We start from the raw sequence: 25937 nt of genomic DNA on the forward strand, positions 1-25937 counted from the left end.
GTGATATAGCACAGTGGGTAGGGTGTTTATCCTGCACGCAATCGACTCAGGTTTGATTCCTGGCATCCCAGAGGGTCCCATGAGCCTTACCAAGAGTGACTTATTGCTGAGCAAAGCCAGGAGTAAGCCCTCAGCACTGCTGGGTGTGACTCATACACAAAACAAAAAAAGATTATTTGGGGCTGGAGCAATAGCACAGCGGGTAGGGCGTTTGCCTTGCACGTGGCCGACCTGGGTTTGATTCCCAACATCCCATATGGTCCCCTGAGCACCGCCAGGGGTAATTCCTGAGTGCAGAGCCAGGAGTAACCCCTGTGCATCGCCAGGTGTGACCCATAAAACAAAACAAAACAAAACAAAGATTATTTGCTTTATGTGCCCATGCAGGAGTTCCTGGGCTTGATCCTCAGCACCAAGGATGCAGGTTAATACAACGGTCTATGCCTTCAGCAGTACTGGAATCTATCCTTTGTGTTTTGGGTTTTTGGGGGAGGCCACATGCCCCCGGCAGTGCTCCGGGCTCACTCTGGGTGGTGCATGCGGGCCTGGATGCGATGTTGGGGATGGGTATAGCCTAAGCCCCTGTACTCTCTCCCCAGCCCCTGAATCTAATCATTAAAAAAAAAAAAATTGGGGGGAATGGTGGGGGAGCTTCCCAAGCAATGGAGAGGACATCCAGGGAACTCTCCAATTGGGCTGGTGTTCCAGGGCAGCTCTTGTGGGCCCTCGGCCCCGCTCAGAGTCCACTGGCCTTGGAAATACACCTGGAAACCCAGCTTCTTTAAACAATGAGCTCGAGCTCCTTTAAACAATGAGAAAGTGCCCCCAAATGTATCGGAGGTTATGTCACCCCCCCCCAGTTGTTCCAGTGCCCTCCAGGGGCATGGTACCACTCACTCTGGGAAACCCCAGTATTGAGTATCTTTGGAGAGTTGTCTATTCAAGTATTTGAATCAATTTTGGGGGTGGGGATGCGACTTTTGGGTCATAGCCGGCAGTGCTCAGGGAACCACACAGTGCTAGGGATTGAGCCTCAGCTGCTGCCTGCAGGGCACATGCTTAGGCTACTGAATCATTTTAAAACCTGCCTTTTATTGCGTTTACTTTTTTTCTTTTGTGCCACACCTAGAGCTTATTCCTGGTTCTGTGCTTGGAGGTCACTCCTCGCGGGGCTCAGGGAACCATATGGGGTGCCGAGGCATCAAACTCTGGTAAGTTGCATACTACACTCTCCAGACCCATTTTTTAATGGGGGGGGGGGCACAGTCACACCCGGCAACGCTCAGGGGTCACTTCTGACCCTACACTCAGGAATTATTCCTGGCAGTGCTGGGGGGACCATAGGGCATGCGAGGGATTGAATGGGGTCAGCTGCATGCCAGGAAAAACACTATCACCCAAACCTTTTACTATTTTTATGATTCATGATTTGCAAATATCTGTTCCATCCTGTAGGCCACTTCCTTGCTGTTGTCATTTGATGCAGCCTTAGCCTTTAATGGAATTTTTCTCTTTTGTTACCAAATTGTTGGGGCCACACCCAGTGCTCAGGGCTTACTCCTGGCTCTGTGCTCAGGGAGGAGCTTGGGAACCGTATGTGGCGCTGGAAATCAGACCAAGGCTGGCTGCATGCAAGGCAAGCGCCTCACCCGGGCCTCCCCATACTCTCGCTATCATCTGTAGGAAATGATCAGATATAAACTACAAACATGTTTCTAGTTTTTTTTCTTTTCTTTTTGGGTCACACCTGGCGATGCACAGGGGTCACTCCTGGCTCTGCACTCAGGGGAGCATATGGGATGCTGGGAATTGAACCTGGGTCGGCCACGTGCAAGGCAAACGCCCTACCCACTGTGCTATTACGGAGTCTTGGCATCTTTGTCAGAAATCCTCTGACCACAGAGACAAGTGTTTCTTTCTGGGCTTTCTATCCCATTCCACCAGTTTTCTCTTCAAGGTGTGTGTGACTCTGAAGCATTGAGGTGTTTGGGGCCAGCAGGGCTATACCAGTGGCACCTGGGGACAGAGGGAGGGTTGTGGTACTAGAGATGGAACCTAGGTCCTGGCAGCAGACGTCGACCACCAGCACATGGTCACCGTTCAGTTCTGGTACAGGCTTCCTTGGCATTTCACAATGCACCGACCTCTGCTTAGGCTGAGTTCAATTCCCTCTGCCCGAAGAGGCAGGCACTCTCTCCCCCATCCCTCCTCCCAAGGACTGAGGAACAAATGTGCAGACGGGCCCTGGGGAAAAGGCTAGAAGCAGGTGAATCCTTCAACATGGCCTTGAGTTCTTTTGACAAAGAAAAGGCACGGTCATGGGGGTAAAACTGTATGCCTTTATTCCACAGAAAATGAGTCATTACGATAAAATACAGTTTATCCATGTGCAGAAACAGGACCATACATTCAATTCTGAAGGTAGTTTTATACGATCTTGAAGGGGAAGCCTAGAATGGAATAAAGATGAGTGAGGAGGCCGGAAGGCAGCTCATCCGTCGGTGCTAAGGCCTCTGCAGTGGCAGTGATGAGTGTGAGCACCTTCCACTGCTCTGGGTGCTGGTGACAGCTATGTGTACTAAGCAAGTCCCAGAATTAAGATGAGTTGGTTTATTACCCAATTTTTTTTTTTTGGAAGGGGGGCAAGGGGTTGACGACTCAGCGACCACCCTTGGCTATGCTCAGGATTTCCTCTTCGACTCAGTGCTCAGGGGATCCTATGTGGAATAAGGAATTGGACCTGGCTTGGCTGTGCCAAGCAAGTGCCTTACCCACAGTGCCATCTCTCTGGCCCAAGATGGATTTGAAAAAGTAAGTCTATCACACTTACAGCTGAGAAAAGCTTTTCATTCCTAGAATTTTATACATCGTATACTTCAGAGCTTGCACGATCTCTGAGGCTCACTGAGAGTAGCACTGCTCTGAGGACAAGGATCAGGTCCTTCCCAGACGAGAAGGGGAAACTCAATTGGAAAGCTGGTCGCTTTGCCCGACTCCAAGGGGAGCAAAGTGATTATGTGCAGGGGCACCCGTGTACACACAGAACAGGGCGCTACTCAAGTCTTCAAAGGACAACGGACTGAAAACGGAAAAGGACAAAGCTACTTTTCAAGGGGGCCAAATCAACTGCCCTCATTTCCATGCTTTCGCTATCTTAGAACTTTAAAGCCGACACTTGACTTTTATGTTTTTAAAGAACTGACCCAATAAAGTTTATTTCTCTATTTGCATTTTCTACATGCTATAGGGTCTAAAGTATCTTCAGCGATTTTTGACAATATTTCATGCTTAAGCTGAATTTTAAATTATCTTGAAAGATATGAGTCCAAGTCAGTTTCTAACGCTATCATGTTCATCGAGTGTAACTGGGCTCCAGCCAGTCTGCTATGAGCCAGCATCAGTCACTTAACAGACCTGGGTCCACAGCAGAGTCTCATCAATGGCAAAAGCTGCTTCTGGCAAGTTCACACAAGATGTCACCAAGCAAATCCCAAGTTCCGAAACTGACTCAAATTATGAGGCCCCGAATGGGAGCAGTATTAGGGCAGCGAAAGGCGCTCTTAAGTCTTGGGTCCACCTTGTTCTTCCCCAGCTGTTCTCTCAGCTTTGCAGCCCAGCTGACTTTAGCTTCTTTTGAATTTGAAGAACCAGGGAAATTGAGTTACAGGGATTGTACAGGTGAGCCCACCAGCTGGCCTCGGCCCATCTCCACTGTGGGTCACCTCCGCCTACATGCTTTCTTATGTCTGTCCCTCCTGTTACTGGGGAATCTTTCTAAGGGGCCCCCCATTTTGAAGTTTAGAATGGTGAAGAAAGAACTTGGAGATGGAGTGACCCCTATCTGCTTCAAGTCATCAAATCTAAGAAAAATACAGAATATCCACTCCCCTACTTTATAAATGAAAGTTGAGATTTCATTATATAAAATATACTTCATATCTGGTGAAAGAGTACACTGACATACAGGTTTTGAGCTGTATAATTCAACGATCTGGATTGAATAAAAGTTAGAAGAAAAAGTCATTCACTTCTGAATAAAATATACTTTTCAAAATCTTGTCTCAGTATGTCTTAAAGAAAGATTTGGCCACTAAAAGAGACTAGTCTTGCTAAATGAAATATCCATCCTTAGAATCCAAATTCTGTGATATAGAAATAGAAAAAGCCCCTACGGTATTAGAAAAAAACCTTTAATTTCATTCATTATGGAGAAAAATGAAAACAGGACTATACATCTCTATAACAAATGAAAACAAAGGGATATACTTCCTTTTCACCAGTCAATAAGTACACCTTGAAAATCAAAGTCACTGTCATCCGGTTGCTCATCAATTTGCTCGAGTGGGCACCAGTAATGTCTCTATTTTGAGACTTGTTAATGTTTTTGGCATATCAAATATACACAGGTTGCTTGCCAGGCTCTGCCATGTGGGTGAGATACTCTCAGTAATTTCCTGGGCTCTCTGAGAGGGGCACAGGAATCAAGATGTTAAAAGAAATTTCCCTTGGCTCCACTGCAGTTTGAACAGAGACAGAAAAGCTTCAATTTTATTTATTTGTTTTCCTTTTTTGGTCACACCCGGCGATGCACAGGGGTTATCCTGGCTCTACACTTGGGAATTACTCCTGGTGGTGCTCAAGGGGCCATATGGGATGCTGGGAATCGAACCTAAGTTGGCTGCATGCGAGGCAAATGCCCTACCTGCTGTGCTATTGCTCCAGCCCCAGAAAAGTTGCTTTTTAAGTCACTTGTCTAACGGGGCTAGTTGAGAAAGATAAAGTTCCACCCCTGCCCCACCCCGTCAAAGATGCGTGATGCAAAGATGCGTGAAAGCATCTTTCCTTTCAGGCTGAGAGGAATGAAAGGTTCACTGGGCCAGCCTCTCTTCAATGCAGGCAGAATCAAGAGATTCCGTGAAGTTATTAAGTGCAGATCTTCACAGACGGTTCCCCAAACAAGTCAACACTGGGTCTCACAGCCACTGTCTCCGTCTGGGGTACTGCTTTTCTTCTTCACATTTGCCACCTTGTCTCATCTGGCATCTTAAATGTGTGTTTCTGGTAACTCATTTGCAATGTGTCTCGGGAAATAGCATGAATACTCCGAGTCCTGACACTGATAAGACACAAGCCACAGGACGGCCACAAGTGCAAGGTCTTGTAAGACCGCTATGACTGCTCTGGTCTGCAGCGCCAGAGCTCTGCCACAACACGTGCTTGCACAATACATTCTTGAATAACTAAAGCAACAGTTCCAATATAAAACTAGCTAGAAACATTACCTCCCCGAAGCCCAGTACTATGACAGCCATAACAGATTCTAAGACTGTGACGTACAGGGAGCTGGGGACCAAGAGGAACCCACCCCAGCACACTGCTTCCCATCCAACTGTCCAGAAACCGTCCCTTGAGACTCTGACCATTACCTCATTGTGAATTTGACCTCTCATGTGGCAGGAGGTCCATTTAAATAAAGATAAAATATGGGCTAGAAATAGGGAGTGTCCTTGTAAACGTCATCTACCAATTTGGAGCCACTGACCTATTTCCTCTTCATCCATTAACGATCACATATGGAAATTAGGGGATGTTGATAGTCCCTGAGACTATAGAAATTTCTTTTGAAAACTGTATTTTCTGTAGATTTCAAGTGCTATGTTCTCTTGGATGGTTAAACTATGTGTCTTTGGATAACTTTGGTGTTTGAAATTTTAATTTTTGCGAATAGTTAAGACACAGCTGAGCATGTATAGGACGGGAAGGACTAGTAAAGCGCAAAAAGACGTAAAATCAGTTTCATAAGTCATTAAGATACATTCTTGAAACTATGAGTTTAGTAACTTTTCTTATTAGTTCATGAATAAGTAAGACTAGGTATCATTTTGTTCCTCGATCAGATCCCAAACCCAGCAGCTACAAAAGGCTTTCTCGGGAACTGTAGGATCCCAATCATCTTCCAGTACAGGCAATTCATCTTCTGACATAGAGCTCAGTCCTCAAAATGGCATTAGCAAGACACAGACCCAAGTTCTTCAGCCTCTCCTGACCCATCGGGAAGTACACTAGGAAAGCGTTAGGAGGCCCACTCCCCCAGGAGGAAGCGGGAAGCTCAATATTCTATTATCTCCGAGAGATTATTCCTTCACAGGCAGAGGCCCGAAGGGCTAGCAGCGTCTGCCAACACAATGAGCTGCAGGGAAGCCTGAACCCCTCCCTAACCCCCCCTTTTACCATTCTTTGTGAAGCAAACCGCTGAGGGGGGGGTGCGGAGATACACTGTGGCCCCCCTTCTAGTTAGAGCAGACAAACCAGTCCGAGTGTGAAAATAAGAATCAGGAGAACTATTTTCTCTGGAGTCCTGAGGGAAACCCACTCCCCGATTTCCCACCAACCCCTCCAATGAAGCCAGAGGAAGGCACGAGCGGGCTCCCTCCCACACCATCTCACAGTACGCCAGAGCTCGAGATTCATCAAAAACTGCAAGGTTTTTTATTTTCACTTTAATTATCTTTTACTTAATAATAAAATGAAAAATAAGAATATATGAATACATACAATCTATATACATATATTTATTGCAAATACTTAAAATTCTTATGTAAAATGATTTCTCTATATCTGTGAAAAAATAGGACTTTTTAAATGGTGCTGACACCAACTTCTCTGTACATACCCTCAAATTCCAATGTTAACAGTTTCTTTCAAAAGGCAAAAGACACAAAAGTTTAGCATTTACCAAACCAGTCTATACAAACCTTGTAGCCAGAAGGGAAAAAATAGCCTGTGGTAAATAAGTCAACTTTCTTTTCAAAATGAAAAATAAAACTCCGAAACTCTCCCCCTTATTGCATTTATTGGAAATAATCTGAGCATCTTTAGCATAACTTCCTTTCCTTAACAGCGAGGCCCTGCATTAAGCATACCAGAGGAGAAGTTCAGTCTTCTGCCGTCGCTTTTTTTTTTTTACATAGATATTAAAATATATATTACTTAAAATATATTACTGGAAAGCTATTTTTAAAATTGATTTCTTTTAATAGTTGTATCAAATGTAAAGCATTAAAAAAAATAAAGTAACCAAGAATCTATGAAGCTTGTACTTCAACTTTAGGAACGGTCTGGCCCGCTGTCCTGGCAGCGGGCACGGAGACGCGTAGTAGAACTCCTGCGTGGCGCCACGTTCCGCAGAGTCGCTTTGGCCTGGTCTGTGAGCTGAGCTGCTAAGTGCCCTGGGCCGCTCGAGCTCTCAGTGACCGACACCAACAGGGAACCGCGGGCCTGGCGCTGCTCACTGGCCGTGAGTTCTGGAAATAAATAGCGGCGCAATGACCAGAGAAGATCCCTCGTCTAACAAATATTTTCACCAGAGTTCCTTAAGGATAGGGTGGAGAAAGGCAATCAGAAGCAATAAGGACGTTGAACTGTCAAGTCATTAATATGTGTGAATTGTACCTTCACCTGGAAGGCAGTGAGGTCATCCTTTGGCTAGTACGATTTATATGATAGTCCCCCAAACATCTACACACGCATTTTCTGAGGCCATGACATTTCCATACGCTTCCCAGCTATAAGAAAAAGTGTCCCTTCCTTGGCCAGCTCTTTCTTCTCCTTTGTTGTCACCTGGGAGATCCAGCTAGCCAAGCACAGGGGGGTCTGGAACGGAAAGAGGGCCACGCCCCCAACCCTCAGCTTATTTGGCTTTATTTTAACAGAATGGAAAAAACTTTTTTGGTTTTTTTTTGGGGGGGGTGTGGGGATGGGGTGGGATGTGGGCACCCCCAGAAGTGCTCAGAGGTTACTCCTGGCTCTGCACTCGGGAATCACTCCTGGTGGTGCTCAGGGGACCGTATGAGATGCTGGGGATCGAGCCTGGGCCAGCCACATGCAAGGCAAATGTCCTACCCGGCCATATTCTCTCTCTAGCCCCAAGAATAACAATTTTGAATCAAGAAAAATTCTTTTTCAATTTGGGGTGCCTTCTCTGCTAGAAAGTTTCTGGGGCGTGCAACCGTAAACGCAGGCTCCAGGGTGCAGCCCAGCAGAGCTGGGACATCTCTGAAGGCTACCTTGGGGCCCAGGGTCAGACCTAAGGCCTTGAGGAGCTGCTGGAAATAGTGCAACTAAATATTAAGAAATAAGCCGGGAACTTCCTCAAAGCAAAGGAGTGCCCAAACTTAAGATAGAAGGAACTGCCTGGAAGGTACTGGAATGCCATATGCTAATAAAGGGCTCCTGGTTCTTACTGCTTCATTAAAAAAAAAAGATCAAAAAGCCCCCTCTTGTTTATAAGGTCAAAACAAACCACCCCCCCACCTTGTACGAGATGAATAGCTTCCTGCTTAAAACCATGGCTTTTGAAACAAACTGCTATGTGGATGGTATTCGATTTACTACCAATCAGGAGAATCTAACAATTCTCTTATTTGGGTCAAAAGCAAGACAGCAGACCTAGACGGCGATTCGTCTTAGGGCATGAATAAACACAAGCACTTGATCAGCCGGGTATCACGTATGAAGAGAATCGGGCAGACAGAATGCTCAGGGCTGTTCTGCAAAAGCCTGGGTCAAGATGAAGAGGCACAATATGGTTTGCTTTCAAAAGGGGCTTAAAAATCCCCCACCCGACTCGCCTGGGAATCCTTACCCTCAGGGAGCCAGGGAGGAGACTTCTTTCTAAAGCAAAGGTACGAAGAAGGAAAATCACCGTGATCACTCACATTGGTAATTACTGCTTAGCAGGGGATCAGCAGTTCCAAATGCTCAAGTCATGGCACGCAGACCAGCCTGGGCACCGGGAAGGGTCCCCTGCAATGGGTCTTTGTAAACCCCTTGTTGTTACACAAGGCATGGGAATCTGGACCTAGAACCTTGGTTCCTGATGCCTACTTGTTCCTGGAGACCCCACTCCTTTCTCCTGGGATCCTCGCATACCTCTTAGCTGTGTGTGTGCGGGGAGGGGAAGTTGGAAGGACATCAAATTGCCTTGGCTGAAAGGAGAACACAAATATTAATCCTGCATTTGCCTTGGGTCACAAAACCCAGAAACAAAGCCTGGGATTTCAAAGGATTACAAGGGTATGAGGCGAGGGGAGGGATGAAGTGCAGAAATGAGACAAAGCAAAGATTATTAACCAACTACTTTCTCCTCATCTGGAATGTGACTTCAATCTCAAGTTCAAGCTGTTCTCTATCCTGGGAGCTGACATCCTGATCCTCAAGCACAGCTCCGACTGCACCAGACTGCCCAAACATCTCAGAAAATCAGAAGACTGAAAACTAATACTCAAATGATGTACATTAACAATTTTTAAATGATCAAATCCTGGTAAAACTATAGACTGAATGTTCTTTATGACAAATGTAGGCAGACAAAAAAAAATAGTAACACTTTGGAGCTAATTTCTCTTCCTCTCTAGATATTGTGTCCAACACTGAATGCAGCTCCTTTATAATCCCAAGTTCCTAGTGCATAGATCCAATGCAGAGCCTCGTTCCTACACCAGGAAAAGGGACTTTTTCTGTGTGGTTACGTGTGAGCACACGAGTGTGTTCCAAGACACAAGTAAGACTACTTTCTCTTCAGATGCCCGACAGCCAGAGGGGTTAAAAGAATGGGCAAACGGGCAGCAGGGAGCTCTGTGACCACAGGGACCCTTGAACTTCCGGTTTAAGGAGAGGAGGAAGAGGGGAAAAGAGGCTCCCTTGTCTCTAGTGTTAGAGTGGTTTTCCAAAGTTGTCTGCACATAGCTGCTTCCACCATTACTCTCCGCAGCGAAGCGACTTCAAATCACTCCCGTCACCAAGACCTCCCGTGGAGACCTTACAGCTGCCTGCCAAGCCTGGTGGAAGTGCCCAGGAGTACCTCGATGCCCGGAGAGGAAGGCTGGCACTGCTGCCCCACACTGGCAGCGGAAAGGAGGCCCCAATTTTTCCTGGACCTCTTGCCCTATCTGCGGGCAGGGGCGTGGGTGAGGGAACAGCAGGGATCCTCACGTCCCAAGTAGATTGCTGGGCACAGAAAGGTGGAGGCGGGCCCAGAACCAAAGCAGAGCTCCCGGGAGTCCAAGATACTACCTGTGGCATGAGCGCCTTACCAGCAGGGCAGCCGAGTCTGCCTAGAGGAAGGGAGGGGGGTACCGCCTGAACCCCAACCCTGCCGAGCCTGAGTCTTCCCTCGAGGAGAGCCAGCTGTCAGAGTGTCGAGACCCCACGGGCGGACACGTCAGTCCTCCAGACCCAAGACCATCCTTTGCCCGGCCTCTGAGGAGCTGACAGGAGCTTATCTGCTCGCTCACCACTCACGGCGTTTCGTTCCACTTCTCCAGAGTTGCATGAAGGGGAACAGAACTCTGAGCTCAACATAGCACATTATTAACCTAAACACTCGGAGAAAGAAGGTTAGAACAAGATGTGACCTATTTACATGATTTTGTAAGTGCAAACTTGTCACAAATCTACCCCGTCTTGCTGACTCAGACTTAACTCGACAAGGTGCTCTGGCCCTCCGAGAGCGCCCCGCACTGATCCCGATGAAGTAACACCTCTGTCTCTCAAGAGAACAGCGACCCGCAGGTTTATTTCTGTCGTTTCCCCCAACCCGTCCCCTGCCCTTGCCTCGCCGCCTCTCCCCGGCGCGTTACCGAACCACCAGGCAGGAGACGCAGAGCTTGGAGGGCCCGATGCAGTCGTCGTGGCAGAAGGCCCCGCAGCCCTTGCACATGATCATGGCTTTCAGGCGGCAGTAGCACTTGGCGGGGGAGTCCTCGATGCTGTTCTCCTCGGCGAACGCCGGCACGGGGAGGGGCTGGCTGTGGCTGCTGGGATTCAGGGCTGGGCCAGCCGGGATGGTGGTGACCGTCACAGAGAAGGACATGACGTCACCCACGTTGCTGGCCACCTGGCTACTGTCGGGCAGCCCTGCCACGGCCGAGCTCTGATCCAGGTCCGACGAGGTGGACACATTGATCAGGCCCCGGTAGCCTGGCCCAAGCTGGGTGGGGCTTCCATAGAGCTGAGGGGTCCGCAGGGGCGGGAGGAGGAGAGGCTGCTGGGTGGGGCTGTCAGCGGGGAGCGGCTGGGCAGCGCCGAAGAGGTCAGGGCTGCCTGGTGCTGGCTTGGCCCTCGCGGCCTGGGCGATCTGCTTTTGGGCCGCCTGGATAAAATCTCGGGCCAGCGTTTTCCCATCCACTGCGGGGCCTCTGGGAAACAGGTAACTCTCCTTGCTTAACGGGGCTTGCTCGGGCCCTGGGGTCTCCGCCTTCACGGTCTTCCTAGCTAGGCCATCATGGGTGGCAAGGGGCGCTCGACTGAGGGGTCCGGAGCCGGCCTCACAATGGCCAGCGCCCTGGGCGGCCGGGGGTTCCTCTGTGCCCAGGTCCTCACCAGCGCTGCCGTCATCGGTGTCCTCGTCTCGGTTGCTGCCGCTGTCTCCCGCGGTCTGTTTACAGTCCGCCGAGCCCATTTTCAGATGCTCGCTGGGGCTGCTGAGACAGAAACGCTCTTCGGAGGTGATGGACTGGGTCCTCCGGAAGCTCTCGGGGCCCCGGCCGTAGGTGGAGATGTTGAGTAAGTAGTGACCCGCCATTGCAGGCCTGGAGGTCCTTCTGCCAGCAAAGCCCAGCATGAACCTCTGGCTGGTGGAAATGTCCTCAGGCTGGAAACCTGAGTGGGGGAAGTTGAACTGGGAGGGCTGGACCAAGGGGAGAACATTCTGTCTCCGGACCCTCTGGATGAGGGTCTGGAGCATCTGGTCGTGGGTGGTTTTGTTCAGTCCTTCTTGGTACTGGGGTGAGTCAATGCCGGGGTCCCTAAGATCCTTACCTGAGAAGACCTGCAGGGGCCTGGACATCTGGGGGAGCTGCTGATTCTGCAAGGTTTGACCCGACTGTGGGACGGGCCTCTCCTGCCCCTCCTCCCTGGCGCTGCTCTCCGTGCCGCGGGGGCCTGTGGGCACACCCAGCCCCCTCTCCTCTTTTGGGGTCAGTGGAACAGTTTTCATTTCGACTTTGGTGAGTGGTTTCGGCAGGATCTGCTCCAGGGGAACATCTTTGCCCTGAAGCAGCTGAGTTACCAAAGGGTTATTGGCAGGGATGCTGGAGCTTGGCCTGGGTGCGGGTCCACTGGGATGGGAAGTGGCTCCTGGAGTTTTAAGGCTGGAAGCTGCTGGCAAAGTGCTTGAGGCTGGCGCGGCAGCGGTAGGCGCCGGGGTGGCATTGCCCTGTGGCCCCGGAAGCTTTTCTAAAGTGGCTGCAGTTAGTGAAGACGCCACAGGGGAGGGGGCCGGCAACGCCGAAGCGCCGGCACTTGTGTCTGCGGAGGCCCAAGGGGTAGGGGCACTCAGACTAGCCGCTGCCGGGGGCCCGGGCGCATTCTCTGCAGCGCACTGTGTGGGTCGGGCGGGAGTGCTCGGAGAAGGCGCTTTCTCCTGTCTGCAGTTCCCAGGGCCTGCGTGGTGGCTGAGAGGGGCCTCGGGGGCTGCTGCCTGGGCTGGACTCGGTTTGTCGTTATTCCCGGGCCCTACTGATGGGGGGGTGTTCGTGTGGGATGGAGAGGGGCCACCGGCGGCAGCTCCCCCGCTGGCAGGGGCAGGAGGCACTGAGGGGGTCTGCTGTAGTTGTGCTCCAAGGCCACGAGGAGGCTGTGCCAGGCCTGGGGACTGGGTCTGGGGCGGGGGTTGGGGCTGGGGGCCACAGGGTAGAAGCTCTCTCGTACCTCCCCGGCTTCCAGCTCCTGCCAGTTCCAGGGAGGCACCCGGTCCAGCTGCCCCGACCCTGGCGGTGTCCAGGCTCGCTCCTCCAGCGGCCAGTCTCTGCCCGCCCTCTCCAGGGCCTTCTCCGCCCCCAGGGCCAGGGCCAGGGATGGTCCCTCCAACAGAGGCGGCGGCGGCGGCGGCAGCAGCAGCGGCGGCGGCAGCCCTCTGTGCTTTGACCAGCTGGGCTTTTGCTTTGATGTCGGCAAGGGTTCTGGCTCCAGTTCTGGTAGGACTAGTGATGGCGATTGGGAAACGAGCCCTGGGAGAGACCTGCGATGCAGGGAACGGCATGGGGGAGATCTTGGAGAACGGGATCTGAAAGAAGCAGGGGAGAGCAGGGCTGAGCTTCCGCTCTTAGGAAAAGGCCTTCACCAACAACAAGTTTTGCGGTCAGGGCTCACGCCTGGCAGGCCTGGGGTGCCAGGGCTCGAACCTGGAACACCGACATTTCTAAGAGGACCAAACTCCACACACTGGTGACAAAAGATGGGGCTCGAGGCTTGAGATTCATCTATGATCATCACAGAGAAAATCTCAGCCCAATTCATGGAGCAGGCACGTGTGTTTGAACAGGCTATGCAGGAGAGAGGTCAGGGCCCACGGCGCCACACCCACGGCCCTGACCTTGCTCTGCAATCTACCCCAGATCCAACACCCACGGAACCCTGGGAGCTGTCCACAGAAAGAGGCAAGGGCTGCCCTTGGTAATATGTCAAAGACAATTCTAAAAGAACAAAGAATAAAACTGGAAATCAAAGTCAGCAGAATAAAAATATGGCCAGCAATGGCAGAGGGTTTGCGTGTATGGAAAGGAAAGAAGGTAAGAAAGGGAGGGGCTGGGGCTGGAGAGATAGCACAGCGGGTAGGGCGTTTGCCTTGCACGCGGCCGACCCGGGTTCAAATCCCAGCATCCCATATGGTCCCCTGAGCACGGCCAGGGGTAATTCCTGAGTGCAGAGCCAGAAGTAACCCCTGTGTATTGCCAGGTGTGACCCAAAAAGCAAAAAAAAAAAAAAAAGAAAAGAAAGGGAGGGGGCGCCCGGCTGTTCAGAGGAATTACACGGGGGGCGCATGGTGTCAGGAGGCAGACAAGTGCCTGAGGCGCCAAGGTGAGTGCTTGGACTCGGGCATCTCCCTCAAGCCACGGGGTTTCCTTCCCTTTAGTGTTCTGGGCCACACTCACTGGTGCCCTGGGGACCACAGGCAGTGCAGGGGATCTGAACTGTGACTGCGTGCACGGCAAGTGTCTAAATGCTGGCACTATCTTTGGAGTTGTAAGCCCTGGCCACCCTGGCGGTGCTTGAGGTTGACTCCTGGCTCTATTCTCGGGATCACTTCTGGTGGGCTCTGCTGGCCCTCTGTGGTGAGGGACTCGAATCTGGTTCAAACCAGAGTCAACCATACGCAGGGCAAGCACCCTGGCCACTGTGTTATCACTCCAGCCCCCGAGAATCACCTTAAGAGCAACAACATATTTAGCACAAGAATTGCTATTAGGGGCTGGAGTGATAGCACAGTGGGTAAGGCGTTTGTCTTGCAAGCAGCCGACCCGGGTTCGATTCCCAGCATCCCATGTGGTCCCCTGAGCACGGCCAGGGGTAATTCCTGAGTGCAGAGCCACACCTGAGCATCGCTGGGTGTGACCCAAAAAGCAAAATAAATAAATAAATAAATAAATAAATAAATGAAAAAGAATTGCTATCAATCATGATGGCTGAAAACATGCTGCAATTAGCTATTGATACCCACATGGGGCTGTAACAGTAGCACAGCGGGGAGGGCATTTGCACTCCAGGGGGCAGACCCTGGGCTTGATCCCCGGCACTCCGTATGGCTCCATAAGGTGCCAGGAGTAAAACCTGAGTGCAGAACCAGGGGAAATCCCTGAGCACAGCCAGGTGTGGCCCCAAAAGAAATAATTATTTTAAGATGATTAAAAGACCTTAATAGTTGAAATTAATGCCTTAGGTATTTATGAAAATAGCTGTTATTTTCCATCTACGCAGAGCGAGATGGCTTATTTTCTTTTTAAGTATGTACTATAAAAATGCATGTAACTAATATTGCACATACATGCGTATTTTATAAGCATGTACATATGCAACATATACAAAAGTTCACATTTTCTTTTTCCATTTAAACTTTATTTTAAAAGTTTTGTTTCATGTGTAAATTACCTTAACCTTTGTCAAAGATAGTGGGACTTGAAATGAGGTCTGAAGTAAGAGAGTGTTAAAGAAACCTGCAGTAGAAAGTCTGTTGTAGCCCCTGTGCATCGCTGGGTATGACCCAAAAATTAAAAAAAAAAAAAAGTTTCAATATATACTATGCATTAAAGAAATGAAAGAATTTCAATAATTAAAAACAGCAAAAAAGAATGGCATTAGGTGCAAGCCCAAATACTAAAACTGTGCTTGGGCTTTGAAGGGTTCAATACTGCCAAGATAATTTCTTTGAAACTAGGACAGAGACCCTACTCTAGGAATTTGAAAGATTTGCAAGGTAGCAACGAAGTTAATGACATCTGAACAGCAGCACTTAGCTGGGCTTAGTCATCTTCCTAATGTCCCCCCAATAACAGGTGAGCCAGAGACCCTTCTTTAAAAAGGATGGGAACCAAAGTAGTCCTAGAAACACAGAATATCCTATTAATAATGGCTGCAAGGAAAGAACCAAAGCATCACGGAACAGGCTCTGGAGAAGGTGCCTGGGTCACACTAATGGCCGCCTCACACTTCTTCACAGACTAATTTTGTCATGTCAAATAGCAATTTTTAGCAGGGGCTGTGGTAGGGGTTTTCATTACAAAGCCAGGCACCTTATTGATTCAATGCCCCATAAACATCTATAGGGATGGATGCAGTCGTAAACGCCTGCTCATGATTGGCTTTTATTTACAAGCCCTCCAAAATAGAGGGAGCAGCTCCTGCCATAAAGTATCCCAAGTTCCTGGAACTGCACCAGACCAGGGCTCTTGTCCAATCCCCCCCCCCCCCCCCTCTGCCCTGGCTTACCTTGAGAGGTGGTACCTTTCGCACCTGGACCTTGTCCCCTCTGGGAAGAAAGGGCTGCGGCAAGATTGGAAATGGCAGCGGCTGCTGGCGACTCTCAACAGGATTCTCGGTGACACGGGGTCTCTTCTCCCACCCCACAGGAACCTCTTCTTGGGAGAGAGACGATTTCCGCTTGAGGCTTTCGGGGCTGTGCTCAGCTGGAGCCGGGCCAGGCTCCTTCATGGCGGCTTCCGGTGGGACCGTGTCTCCACTGGTCTTGATGGCTGGTTTTTGTATTCCAGGACTCTTGGGTTCCTCTGGAGGTGTCACTAAAGCTTCTTGGCTTTCATTTTTGTCACACCCAGCAGCTCTGGTGAGATGATTCTCTTTCTCGGACTCCTGTTCAGCAGAGGCAACTGGCTTCTGCTCCAAGAGTTGCTCATCCTTCGGGCACTTGACGGGAAGAACGCTAAGCTCCTCTGTATTGCTAGTGGGGAGAGACGGGGGTTCTGGGCACGGGGAGACACTTGGCTGCCCCTTCACTGGGCTTTCGGGCTCTTCTTTTTTGAACGGTGATGGCATTTGCACAAATTCTTCTTTAGCCTGGAACTGGGGGCTTCCTGGGACTACAGTGCCAGTGGGGGCCTCAGGAGGAAGCAGTGGTTGCGGTGGCTCGGCTGGACTTTGCTTTACTTTGGAATCACTAGGAGAAGCTGTCAACTTCTTTGACTCCTCAAGGCTCAGGCCCGAACTAGAGGGTGGAAGAGATATTGGGAGTTTAGAAATGGCCTGTGTCAAAGATGTCACTGTGAGTTACTGGTCGACTGCAATGTCCAGGAGAACCCGGGCAGGCTGTATCTAGACTCATTTTTTTTTTAAATAAATTTATTTATTTTTAATTAATGAATCACCATGAGGGTACAGTTACGGATTTATACACATCTGTGCTTATGCTTCCCCCATACAAAGTTCGGGAACCCATCCCTTCACCAGTAAACTCAGCATCCCTCCCATCCTCCCCAATCCCATCTCCCCCCCACCCCACCCTGTCACTGTGGCAGGGCATTCCCTTCTGTTCTCTCCCTCTAATTAGCTATTGTGGTTTGCAATAAAGGTGTTGAGTGGCCACTGTGCTCAGTCTCTAGCCCTCATTCAGCCCGCAACTCCCTTCTCCCACATGGCCTTCGACTGTATTATAGTTGGTGATCCCTTCTCTGAGTTGCCCTTTCCCCAGAATGTGAGGCCAGCCTCCTAGCCATGGAGTCAACCTCCTGGTAGTTGTTTCTACAATTCTTGGGTGTTAGTCTCCCACTTCTAGACTCATTTTTATCTACGCTTTGATTACTGGTGAGAGTTCTGGAATGGGAGTGCCTGGATTCAAATCCTGGCTGAGACACTGACAAGGAGACAAGGAAGTAAGCTTTTAGTTCTCAGGCTGTGGTTACAAGTGGCATTAGGTATGCAAGCGAAGGAATGCAGACAAACAAGTTAAAACACTGGGGGTCAAGATCGGTCTCAAGTGACCCAGCTCCAGTGGTGCCTATTAAAACATTCCCATTAAGATTTCACTTGGATTTGTTAGAAAGTTTTCAATTTAGCCCATAGTCCCTGGCGAATTCCTTTCTCACTGGACCTCCCTGGGGGACAGTCTGTTTATTCACATGGGTATAGCTGTCCACAGTGTAGGAGATTCAGGAACTTCTACTGATTCTGGTTAAGGTATCATACTGTGAAGTAACTAACTGCTATTAAAACAAAAAATTACAGAACCTAAAAAACAGCCAATCTGGTTTGTTTTTTTTTTTAAGGGACTCTAATTCAAGATATTTTTTTAAAAAAAATCTGGATGATGAGAGGAATGTACAGCACTAGGAATTCAATGGTGAAACGAACTCCTAAACCTCTGTAATATAAACTTACAATAAACGAGTAGTAAAATATTTAGAAACCATCCTGCCCACGGTGGCAAACAATTATGTGTCCCTTAGGCTGGGGGGCAGTAGGCCTAGGGACCCCTCCAGTGATTCTTGGCCAGAGGTTCAATGCCCAATGATGCAGTTCTAGGAATTACCCAGGTCACTCTCCTGGTAACTGAAGGCCTGCAGGGCCACACCCAGTGGGGCTCAGGGGTACCCAGGACTATGCCTAGTGATACTCAGGGGACCACATGGTACCAGGGATCCAAATGGGGTTAATCGCATGCAAGACATGAACTTTCATCCCTGTACTATCCAAACCCCTGAGATTCTTAAAGAGACAAAATCTGGATGAAGAACCCGTGAAAACACAGAGGGAAAGAGTGGACTGAACGTTCTGGCAAGGCAATGAGATAAACCTTCACATGACATCAATGTAGGATTTAACATTTGCTTTACAAAAACTGTTTTGATATTACCTCTGGCCATAGTAGCTTTCAAAGAATTGTTCTTTCCATGGCTCCACTTTTTTCTCCTTCTCAATTTCTTGTCGAATTCTCACCTGCATCTCAGGTGTGAACTCACCTGCAATGTACACCCCCCCGAAAAAGACATTCAATAGAAAAATGTTTGCAACTTTTTGTTTGGTTTTTGTTTCTAGGTCACCCCAAGCTGTATTCAGGGCTTACTCTGGCTCTGGACTCAGGGATCACTCCTGGTGGCTCTTGGGGGGCCAAATGCAGTGCCTGAGATTGAACCAGGGTCGGCCATGTGCCAGGTCCTACCTGCTGTCTACCTACTATCACTCTGGCCACTGTTTGCAATTTTTAAGTATTTTCAAATCACAACTCATACACGGGTCAGGAGAATACCACGTGAGCCAGACACTGGGGGAGTGCTCCTCAGGGCTGTCCATGGACCAAGCCACGCAGCCCAGCACCGCCCAGCTGTCCTGGCCGTTCTTCTCCCCGCAGGTGCCCTTTAGTGCTGACCTGGAATCTGCCATATCTTTTCCACCAGAAAACCAGAAATCCTGTGATCCTGTGCAAAAACACTGTTGGGCATTTTATTATTGTAAAAATCATTTCTCCAAGGCAAACTGTGTTTGGAACTTTAATTGTGCCCTGCAGAAAGGCATTTGGGATTCTGATGAAATGGCAGGGAACTATTTTGAAGCCATCATTTTTCTAATTGTTCTGGAATCTGTGCCAGTACAGTACCTGAGCAACAAGACACTCAACACACCACGAGCAGCCGTGGTGTTTATCTGCATATACAGGGTTTTCAAGCCCCTGCTATGTGAAAGTAGAACATTCCAGAGGGTAAGCTTTGCTAAGTTACTCTGGTGGGCTGGGAATGCTATTGCTGTTAATTTATATAGTAAAAATTACTTATATGTTCCCAGGTCCCAAAACCACTACGTCGTCGCAGAATAAGCAAAGAAAGGAGGAATTCTGGAGAGAAGCACAGGTCTCACATGTGAGATACTGGGGAAGGGAAGACAGGACTAGAGGGTTTTTCCTGAGAGGGGTGCGCTCCTGTGGTGCTCAGGGGAACTTGCATTCCCGAGGACTGGCCGGAGCTCCTGCACGCAGAGCACGTGCTCCAGACATCACCTCTCCCAGCAGAAATTTAAGCCTGTCCTGGGCTAAGAACAAAAGGAGACACTGGCTAACATAGATCTAACACCCAGGGAAAGGGAACCTGGCTGTCAGACCCCAACCCCAAACTCCTGCAATTTATTTTTGTGATGTTTTGGGGTCATAGCCACCAGTGCTCAGGGCTTACTCCTGGCTCTGCACTCAGGGATCACTCCTGGTGGGACTCAGGAGACCTCAAGGGGTGCAGGACAGAAGTGCTCCTGGGTCAGCTGTGTGGAAGGCAAACACCCTACCTGTTGTACTACCTCTCTGGTCCAGTCCCTGGAAATGATTTGGGCTTTCAAAACAACAAAACAATACCCACCAGTGGCTATTTTTGCAATGCAAATGATCCGTAAGTATAAACACACTGTGAGGCTCTAGCTCAAAGGAGTTGTCTCACAGAGGACTGCTGTCCTCTGCTTCTAAAATGGCCCCAATGCCCAGAAGAGCCCTCTAGAGCGAGGATGTCCTCCTGGGCTCCCAGGGCAATCAAGAGTGGGAGAAACACTGGCAGGACGCTTACCTTCCGAGAGCCTTTCCTTCCAGCCCTGGGCTGCTGACGTGAAGAACTCATTGTTGAGGGCAGAACCATTTAACTTCATCAGACCATCTGGCCCAATCTGGGTCAAAGAACAAACCAAAGAAAGATGAGGCCGAATGATAGGATCGCATAGGGGAGCATTTGCCATGCATGTGGCAAACCCAGGTTTGAGCCCCAGCATTACATAGGGTCTCCCAAACACTGCAGGAGTGAGCACAGAGCGAGAAGTAAGCCTGAGTACCCCCAACTGCCCGCCCCCAATGAACAAAATAAAAGCTAAAGGTATCACACAGAATTAACTTCATTTCCTTTATACTGTTCGTTTACTTTGGGGAGGCACTGAGCCAAACCCAGGGGTGTCCAGGAAAGCATATGGTGCCAGAAAATGAACCGGGGCCAGCCACACGCCCAGCAAGCGCCTTATTCCTATACTGTCGCCAGATCTTCACTTCCTGTGGAGGCAAGAATGTGTGTACACTTCATTTTACAGAAACATAACTATAGTCCAGGATGGAACTATCTTATAATCAATATTTTCCTACAAATTTCAAGTGTATATCATCACCCTCTTTCTTCTAATTATTTCACTGATTTAAAGTTGAAAGATTACCTGAAAAAATATAAGTACATATGTAAAAGGTGTCTTCTGAGCAGTTTGTTTCATAGAACTGTGACTAGGTGAGTCTCCCAGGACACCTTGGGGTGGGAGGGGGGCAGGTGAACCCACCACCTGCCCAAACAGAACCCCTGCAGTTGAAAACCTCCACAGTCACAATTGTCTCCATGCTCTTGGCTGGGCTCCACTGCATGGAACGAGCCCAATGTAGAAATTAATCTGCCAAATAACTCAGGTATGCAGGTTTTGTGACTGAAACCTCCAGGCTTTTAGGGAGTCAGGGGTGGGCTATCTCCCCCCCCCCAGCCCCCTGTATTTCTGGAAGTCCAGCAGTCACACATATGCCCCAAAGCTGCAAGCCCGTTAAAAAATTGTATCGCATTTAAAAATTTTTGCACTTGCTGGAGTGTGTGGCCACATTTGCAGCCACATGACATCTCAAAATCGACAACACTGATGAATCAAGAGTAGTACAGCAGATTGGATAGGGCTGTAATATAGAAGGCAACTAATCTTGATGCACAAAATATAAACACAGAAGGCTTACCCTGTAACATCTTAATTATCTCTTATACAAGTACTTAATGGCTCCATGTGAGATACAACAGTCTTCACTAACTTTCTTTTCGAAGGAAACATTTTTGGTCATTTTGTTAGCAAATTATTGATAATAATATGAACTTTGTAAACCACAGGATTTATAAAGTATAAGGAGAAAATAGTATCAAAAAAGAATAAAAGTTTTAGAACAAACAAAAAAAGAACTGTGACTGGGGGGTGGGGGGCCTGAGAGAAAGCACAGGAGATAATGCACTTTATGGATGCAGCCACAGCCAACCCGCTCCCCAAAAGAATACCCCCCAACTCTAAATGGAGAAAAAAACCTGAAATATGAAGGCCCAGAAGATGGCTTAGTGGCCTCAGTGCCAAGTGCACTTCTGCAGCCATTCACCTGCCACTGGGGCAGGAACAGAGCCACACTATGAAACGGATTGGGAGTGGCTGCACGACATCTGGGCTCATACAAACCAGGAGCTAGCAAAACTCAGCCCTCTGGGCGGCAGTTTGTCTACTGCTGAGTCTAAAAGACTGACAGCAGGCTGACACATTTTCCCAAAGGGCAAGTTATTCAACTTTTGCTTGTGTAATCCAGTGACAGCATGCTTTCTCATCACCAGTCAACCCATTCCAGAGTTTAACAGTGCCAACTGCTTTAAAAAAAAAAAAAAAGAGCTGGCTTTTAACCACAGGTATGCTTTTTGGATTATCTTTTACTTCTACCATATATGTGACAGACCTATCTGAAGAGAGGGGCTTTAATCCACTCCCCTACTTACCCTTTTATTTCATTATGTAGATTTCTCTATTCTAGATGTTGAAATAGGATTTTTAGCCTTTAATCCTAGCATTTAGAATCCTATGTGAATATCCAACAGTGAATTTTTATTCCATACTCCCTATTATAAAGGACAGTAGTTCTCAGACTACTATTCCTTTTCCTAAGTGCCAAAGATGGGTCAAGCTGACATAGGTAGCAGCTCTGGAGCTGGAACCTGAATGTCTGAAACTCTTATCAACAACTTTGTCAATCACTACACCTGAATAATTGGCCCCCAGGGGCCAGAGAGAGCCCCAAGGCCGGAATGCAGGCGCCACACAAGGGAAGCCTGGGTTCATCCACAGTCCCACAGAGTCCCCAAGCACTGCTGGGAGCGATAATGAACAAAGGACCAGGAGCTGTCCCTGCCTGCTCCAAACCCCAAAACCTAACAAAATGGATCCTGTAGGGAGACAAAGAGGTAAATTTGAAGTTGTTCTTTGATTCTAAAATTGTGTGTGGCAATCTGCCTTTCTTTTTGTTTTGAGGCTACAGCCAGCAGTGCTCGGGGCTTAGTCCTGGCTCTATTTAGTTATGAAATTTGCCTGTAAATGGATGGACATGGAGAGCATTATGCTGACTGAAATAAGTCAGAAGGAAAGGGACAGATACAGAATGACTGCATCCATTAAAAAAAAAAAGTATGAGACTAATATCCAAGGCAAGGGAAAACAGGAGGACTGGTCAAAGACTGGAAATGACAAATGTGTGGGGAGAGTGGAAGGTAGTTAAGATGGAGGAGGGTCCAGTATGACAACAATAGCTGGAAATGATCATTCTAGACAAGAACTGAATATTAAAAGTAGGAAAAGACTATCATGATAACCTTTCAGTGTCTCTATTGCAAACGATAACGGGGAGGGGGGGGTGGGAAGAGAGAGAGAGAGAGAGAGAGAGAGAGAGAGGGGCAGGCTGGGGAGCAGGGATTTCGGGGGGAGGGAAACTGGGGACACTGATTGGTGCTGGGAAATTACACTGGTGGAGGGATGGGTGTTGACACACTGTATGACTGAAACCAAATCACAAACAGCTTTGTAAAATTCTATCTCACTGATTCAATTAAAAAAAAAAAAAAAAAAAGACACAGCAGTGAATCCGGGAAGACAGCAGGCCATGAGCTTCCAGAAGCAAAACCCAGGTACGTGGGTCCCAGAATTAAGACTCTAGGCCTCATGGTGGCAGCGGAGACAGGCTGTCCCTTCCCGTTTCCCCACCTGCTTGGGGTCCCAGCTATCACACCATGATCTGCCTCCGGGCACTATCTCAGGGCATCAGCGGCATTGATCCAGAGACCCCCAAATGAATCTCAAAATGGATTAGCTCCCTACAGAGATGTCTCTGGACCCCAACCATTTAAATCTTAGAATTCCAGAAGCAACCTCTCATGATGTTCATAATAAGCAATAGAAAATAACTTACCTAGCATCTGCCTCTGGCAGGCAGACTTGAATGGTGGTGGGAAAATTCAAGCAAATCATAATGCCCAGAAGTAGTTAGAGAGTATGGGGGAAATTGTCTGCTATAGAGGCAGGGGGAGGGTTTGGACAGGGAGTGTATACTGGGGACATTGGTGGTGGAAAATGTGCACTGGTGGAGAGATGGGTGTTTGATCATTGTATGACTAAAACTAAAACATGAAAACTTTGTGACTGTATCTCAGTGATTCAATTGACAAAAAAATAAAAGAAGGGAAGAAAAGAAAAAAAGAAATGACTATAAGGGCTGGCCAAAGCACGGGGCTGACCCGGGTTGCATCCCATGTACCCTGAGCACAGCCTTGAACACTGCCTGGTATGGTCAAAACAAAACAAATCAAGAAGTATGGTCCATATTGGGTCCCAAGTCCTACAAAGTCAACCTATCAAGAACACTTCCATAATAAACTCATTTTTGTACTTACCACTTGTCAGTGCTCAGGGCTTACTACTGGTTCTATGTTTGGGGATCACTCCTGGCGGTGCACTAACAGCTTAAACTAAGTGATTGAACGTGGGTCTCCCACAAGCAAGGGGGGCACCTTAACTCCCCTACATACTTTCTCTTCCAGTCCCACAAAATATAGCCTTACCTCTTGAGACCAATTCTTTGCAAGAGCACCTAGAAAGAAACTTTAAAAATACAGCAGAGGGGCTGGAGCTATAGCACAGTGGGTAGGGCATTGGCCTTGCCTGCAGCTAACCTGGGTTCAATTCCCAGCATTCCATATAGCCCCCTGAGCACCGCCAGGAGTAATTCCTGAGTACGTGAGCCAGGAGTAACCCCTGTACATCGCCAGGTGTGACCCCCCCAAAAAAATAAAAGAAACAGAAACAACAACAACAACAAAAAAACAGAAAATGGAATACAAAGAAAAAAAATAAAAAATAAATAAATAAAAATTCCACGGCGTGTATTGGACAAGAGTCCAGGAAGCCCGTGAATGCTCACCTGTCGGTCCACCTCCGGGAGGAGCAGAAGCAGCCGCTGCTGACAGTCTCCAGGAAGGCCCGAAAAGGTGTGCTTGTTGATCAGCGCGCGCAGATTTGTATTCACCAGAATGGAGTCAGGGGTCTCCACATCGATGTCCGCACACTTTGTCCTCTTCATCTGCCCTACAGAGATAGGGAAAAGAATCACCTGGACGTCATCCATGTTCCATGTGTGAGCGTGACTGCACGGGGCCATATAACCACCACAGATGGACCATAACCATCACACTGGGAAGCAGCAACACTTAAGGCTCTGAGAAATACCAACAACGAGTAACAAGGCAAGTTTTGTTCATTCATAAAGAACAGAAATCTGTAACTTGAGGCTGAAGAGCTGGCACAGTGGACAGGGCGCTTGCCTTGCACGCCGCCAATCTGGCCTGATCCCTTGCACACATAAGAGCCCATGCGCCCCACCAGGAGTGATACCACAGCACAGAGCCAGAGGCAAAAGCTCTAAGCACTATTGGGTGCGGCCCCCCCAAGTAAGTATTTCACCTGCTCGGAAAACAATGAAACATCAAGTCTACAAATGAGAACCTTATGTGATAAATGTTGTACGTTTGCAGCAGTGAGGAAGTTTATGATAAATGGTAGTAACTAAAAATCAAAAATCTCCAAGTTATAAACCATGCTTCCCATAAAAAACTGAAACAATTTTTATTTGTTTTACCTCACTGTACTATGATTAACCATTTCAGAAATCTGCTCACTGGAAGATTATGGGGGTGGGAGGGCCTCAGCAGCAGAGCAAATCACCCTGTGTATGTGGGGTTCTGGGTACAAAGCCGGCATGGCAAGCGGCAGAGAACGGGGCAGACGGGAAAGCACAGGGTAAGGCTTCATGCTGATCCTGGTGTGACCCCCGGCACTGCATACGGTCCAGGGGAACCACTGGAAGTGATCCCTGAGCACAGAGCCAACGCAGAGCCCCGGGTGGGTACTGCCAGGATGGCCACAAACGGGGGTGGGGGAGGGAAAAGTATGACCAGAAGATAGCACTCTCTTGAAAGGCTGGCAGGTACACAAAGGTTTAAAACATAAATGGCAAAAAATTAGAAACCAAAGACTAAAATGTAAATATGATTTGCAAGCCATGAAGAATATTTTAGGACCTACAGCAAAATGTAGCAAAATGTACAGACAAAAAAGAAATATTTGCACAAAGCTACACAAAACCTGTGTTGGTAGCCCCCTATTCTTGGTTAAAGCAAAACAAAAGTAAACTCTTTTAAGAGGAAAAGATTTCCCTAAGTTAGGCCCAGGGGATTTCTACAAGTTTAAGTTCACTACTACATCCTAGATTACCCTGACAAAGCAGAAAGCAGAAACCAATAAAAGTTCTTAGGCCAGGGCTGAAGTGATAGTAGGCCGTTTGCCTTGCACGCAGCTGACCTGGGTTTGATTCCCAGCATCCCATATGATTCCCCGAGCACTGCCAGGACCCCCCCCCACCCAAACAAGATTTTAGGCCAATCTTTTTGGCCAACTGACCCAGCCTTTTGGGAAAACAGTAAGAAAACTCCTTAAAAAACTAGGAATCCGAGGGGGCTGGAGTGATAGCACAGCGGGTAGGGCGTTTGCCTTGCACGCGGCCGACCCGGGTTCGATTCCCAGCATCCCATATGGTC

General features: G+C 48.5%; 1 protein-coding gene across 4 annotated transcripts in view; it reads right to left on the reverse strand.

The window, feature by feature from the left end:
* Positions 1 to 2319: 2319 nt before the first annotated feature.
* Positions 2320 to 25937, reverse strand: part of ASXL2 (ASXL transcriptional regulator 2) — a 103371-nt gene continuing 79753 nt past the window's right edge. For all 4 annotated transcript variants that reach the window (XM_055120766.1, XM_055120765.1, XM_055120767.1 and 1 more), the window contains 5 exons: positions 24266 to 24429; positions 19827 to 19923; positions 18140 to 18245; positions 15766 to 16495; positions 2320 to 13066 (listed from right to left, as the gene is read on the reverse strand). In XM_055120766.1, coding sequence (XP_054976741.1) covers positions 10637 to 13066; positions 15766 to 16495; positions 18140 to 18245; positions 19827 to 19923; positions 24266 to 24429 — 3527 coding nt within the window. In that variant the 3' untranslated portion in view covers positions 2320 to 10636. The remainder of the gene's footprint in view (positions 13067 to 15765; positions 16496 to 18139; positions 18246 to 19826; positions 19924 to 24265; positions 24430 to 25937) is intronic.

This window comes from Sorex araneus, chromosome X, assembly GCF_027595985.1.
Source record: "Sorex araneus isolate mSorAra2 chromosome X, mSorAra2.pri, whole genome shotgun sequence".
NCBI classification, from domain to species: domain Eukaryota; kingdom Metazoa; phylum Chordata; class Mammalia; order Eulipotyphla; family Soricidae; genus Sorex; species Sorex araneus.